This window comes from Terrapene carolina, unplaced genomic scaffold (genome assembly GCF_002925995.2).
Source record: "Terrapene carolina triunguis isolate 2854851 unplaced genomic scaffold, T_m_triunguis-2.0 Scaffold69, whole genome shotgun sequence".
Classification (NCBI taxonomy): domain Eukaryota; kingdom Metazoa; phylum Chordata; order Testudines; family Emydidae; genus Terrapene; species Terrapene triunguis.
This window is the reverse complement of record NW_020664420.1, coordinates 9,902,326-9,906,204: the sequence shown is the minus strand read 5'-3', so window position 1 is coordinate 9,906,204 and position 3,879 is coordinate 9,902,326. Positions and strand designations below refer to the sequence as shown.

The following is a 3,879-nucleotide window of genomic DNA, read 5'->3' as shown; positions in this document are numbered from 1 at the left end:
CTCTCTGGTCACTCTACCTCGACATGTGAAATGGCAAACGGGTTTATGCTGCAAAACTTTTCACGTGGCAAAGAACTGAACCTCCCCCCATTATTTCAAGCAACTTCCCCCACTCGTTCCATTTTGCTGGCTCCCTCTGTGGGGGCGGCAGGGACCGCCACACACCGCAGGGCCTGGCTGGGGCTCCCTGCCCTCTCGGGAGGAAGGAGGGGGCTGTGCTCTGACCAGCAGGTGGCGGCCCTCGCCTAGGTGCCCGCCCTGTGCGGAGAGAGCGCGCCCGGGAGCTGTGGACGCAGCTGGTCCCGGTCCCAGTCCCACCCGCGGCACCTGGGAGCAGAAGCGGAGCCGAGCCGGGCTGGGCGCGCGGCTCGCCCCCCTTCGCAGCTTGCCGACCCGGGCCAGCAGGCTCCGGGCTCCCCCGCACCTCCCCATACCTGCGCTGGGAGCGGCGTGCGAGGCGGAGCTGGACCTGCCGCTTCCACCCGCCTCCTCCTCGGATTGATAAATAACTTCAGCCGCGGCGGCGGGTGCGAAGGTCGCGTCCGGCTGCGCAGCGGGAGAAGCCCCGGGGCGGAGATTTGAGGACGCTCCCTGCAGCCCCGTGGCCCGGAGCCATGTCGCCCGGCCCCGTGTGAGCCGGGACCCTCGGCGCTAGCAGCCTCGCGGCTGGGCTGGATGCTCAGGGGCTGAACCCCCCCGGCTTACGGCGCCCTCCATCCCCGGCTGCGCCCCGCGCCGGGTCCCGGCCAGGACATGTCGGTCTCCGAGCTCTACACCAAGGTGAGCCGGGCGGGGAGTCCCGGGCTGACCCGCGGCGGCCTTTGAATCGGAGACTATAACACCCCCCCGGGAACCCCCTGCCCGCCACCCGTGCGCGCCTCGGGGGGTCTCCGGGGCTCGCTGCTGGCCGCGCTCCGCAGCCCCTGGGAGCGGGGGGTTCGGGAGCGGGCGCCTTGTTACCGGCTGCGTTAGTTTTCTGCCCTTCCTGGGCACCCGAGCCGGGCTCCTGCTGGGTGCCTAGGGCGCCCCTCCCCAGCCTGGCCGGGAGGCTGCCCGCTGGGGGTGCGCGGCGCTGCGGGTTTTAAAGCCGATCGGAACTTCTGTTGCCGTGAGACGAGAGGGCGGCGGCAGCATTTTACCTGGAGCCCCGCACCTGGCGGCCTCTCTCCGCTGCTGTGAGCTGGGCACCCGCACGGGCCCTCTCGGCCTCCCCGGGGCGCCGCTCGCTGCCTGTTCCCGGGGCGCCCCGGGGCCTGTAGGGTGACCCCGCGCTGCCCCCCACGTGCGGCACCTGCCCCTAGAGAAACTTCCTGCCTCTGCCCCCCGTGCGCTGTCCCCCTGCTCTCCAGGGCCAGCTCCTTCCTCCACGCCAGCCGCAGGCTCGCTGCTGTTAGCTGGACCATGCCCCCCGCCTGTAATACCCTCCATGCCGTTCCCTCCCCCGCTCACCCAGTTTATTGCCCCTTCGCCCCTACATCTCTCCACCCACCCCATTCTGCAGGGCCATCTCCCAGTGCACTGCATGGCTCCCCCACCCCGTCCCAGCAGCCCCTTCCTCTTCTCTGCTGCCCCCCCCCCAGGCCGTTTCTGCAGGACCGTCGTGGTGACACTGTTTATGGGTGACGGTTTATGATCTCTAAAAGCAAACCTCTAAAAGGCTGATGTGGGAGAAGCGGCTGCAAGTAATTGAGTGTGGGGGCTCCGGGAGTATTAATCGGTATAAAAGCCAAGTTACCATGAATCAGTCACATTTTCCTATAAAGTGGTGTGTAAATTTATGGTGCTACAGACCTGATTTAATTAATATGGGGGAAGAGGGCAGGATAAGTTTAGAAGGAAAAGGCTTGTCGGTTTCCGCCGAACTTGGCAGGATCAGGTAACTATGCAAAGGTTGGGCTGAGCCATAGGCGGGGAACAGCCCGGAACAGGTGTGTAGAGGAAGGGAAATGTCAGAGTTGTTGCTGCAGTTGTCACATGAAAGGTTAGGGGACTGGTGACACTTCCCAAACAGTTGCAAGCAAGCGGTATGTGTTGTTGACAGCCTTTACATTTAGTATTCTGGCTATTTGCTTTGTTGGCTCTAAAGCAAAATGCCCCTGCACCTTCCTCCGTGCTGACCTGGTGAAGCAGGCTGGGCCACAGCCCTGTCCTCGGATTGTTGGATCATGTAGGAAATGTGGACGGTCCCTTGCCTGGCACTGAGGGTGTTTGTTCCTTTCCATACAGGTGGGGTGTGTGAGAGTCATTGAGTCTACCTGGGAAACCCGCAGCAGGTTAGCTACTGTTTGCACTGGGGAAGGACAGAGTCTCACTGAAATAACTGCCAGAAAGAGATTTAGGCAGCATTTTTTTGGGGGGCGGGGGGGGGACCAACTCAGCAACTTTTAACAATCCTCCTATTATAGTTTAAAAAACAAAACAAAACCCTGATACCCTCCTTTTCTGTAGCACAGAAGGGGAGGGGACAGAGGCTCATGGTTCCTACTTTGTTTTTATTGCATCAGGCACCTACATAGGGTTTCTTAAAAAATAAAACTTTTTTTTAAAAAAGAAGCCTTGTCAATATAAAATGATCTGAAATGGGGACAGCTTAATGATGCTGTCTAGTTTAGATTGAGTCTCTTGCCTTATATTGTCTGTGCTGTCTGCTGGAGTGAATGAATGTTGTATGCCCTCCATGGGATTTTCCCAGAAATAAGATGTTTCTCATGAGACCAGACGAGCAAAACACTTTAGCTTTGGTATATATCAGCCTAAGTAGTAACATAAGAATTATGACCTGTATACCCAACAGGTTTCATTAACAATTTCTAAGCAAAACAAAATAAAACAACTTATAAATTCCAGAAATGGTAAAACTAGGCAAAGCAACATAAAGTAAAATTATTAAAATCCATGAAATGCTGCTGTTTTAACCCCATAATATATGGTGGGTATTCTATTAAAAGAGAGAAATTTAACACATTCTTTTTTTTAAATAAATCAGTTTGGAGTGGGGTTGTCCTCTCTCGGTTTCACAGCCAGTCACATTATTGATATTCTATCCTATATAAACTTTGTGTGGAAGCCAACACTGTAAATAGGTGCACATAGTGTGTGTCTGTGTTGGGGGGAGGGTGTCTTTGCAGACATTGCTGTTTGGTTTTTGGTTTACTTAAACTTTATGTGCTCGATGTTCAAGGAAAGATATAAACAGGAGGTGGTGTTTGAGTGGGCTTATCCCCCACACATCTGACTAGATACTCTTTCACTTCTGAAGGGGGTGGCAGGAGAGTGCTGGCGGTCTGACCTTGTCCCTTCCTAAGCCCTATGAAGGTCCTCTACCTCTATGGATGTGCTACAGGGGTTGGACTCTGCGAGTCAGGAGGAACAGGACTAGGGAGATTCCATGGACCATGCTGTCCTTTCCCAGAACCACACCGGAATTACCCAAGGAAAGTCATGCTGACTTGTTTTGTTCCTCCACTACGTTTAAACTTTTCCCGCCCATTGTTTTATCCCAGAAGGGAATGGGGTGAGGGTTGCAGCCAGCAGGGAGTGTTACAGGGACTGAAATATGTCTGGGGATCAGGAAAAAGTATGGGGCCCTCAGCCTCTGTATGGATGATCCTGACCTTTGATGGATGTCCAAGATGGGATGATTGGCTGAAAACTTTGTGACTGGACTCTTATGGAGTTTCTTGTCCCCTGTGAAATTTTCCCCATGAGGATGATGATAAACTACACCATAAAAAAAAGTTTGCCCCGCATGAGACCTCTTTTATGTTCTTGAAGCAGACCTGTCAATATTAGAATACTAGCAATGGGAAACATTTGGAGAGGGACATATGTTCCCATTTTAACACTCTTGGTTTACATTGTTCTAGGGGAGATTTTTTG

General features: G+C 54.7%; 1 protein-coding gene across 1 annotated transcript in view; it reads left to right on the top strand.

Moving 5' to 3' along the window:
- The first annotated feature begins 571 nt into the window (after nucleotides 1-571).
- The window catches only part of MYO5B (myosin VB), a 379,086-nt gene continuing 375,778 nt past the window's right edge, over nucleotides 572-3,879 (top strand). The window contains exon 1 of the mRNA XM_026649314.2: nucleotides 572-780. Coding sequence (XP_026505099.1) covers nucleotides 754-780 — 27 coding nt within the window. The 5' untranslated portion in view covers nucleotides 572-753. The remainder of the gene's footprint in view (nucleotides 781-3,879) is intronic.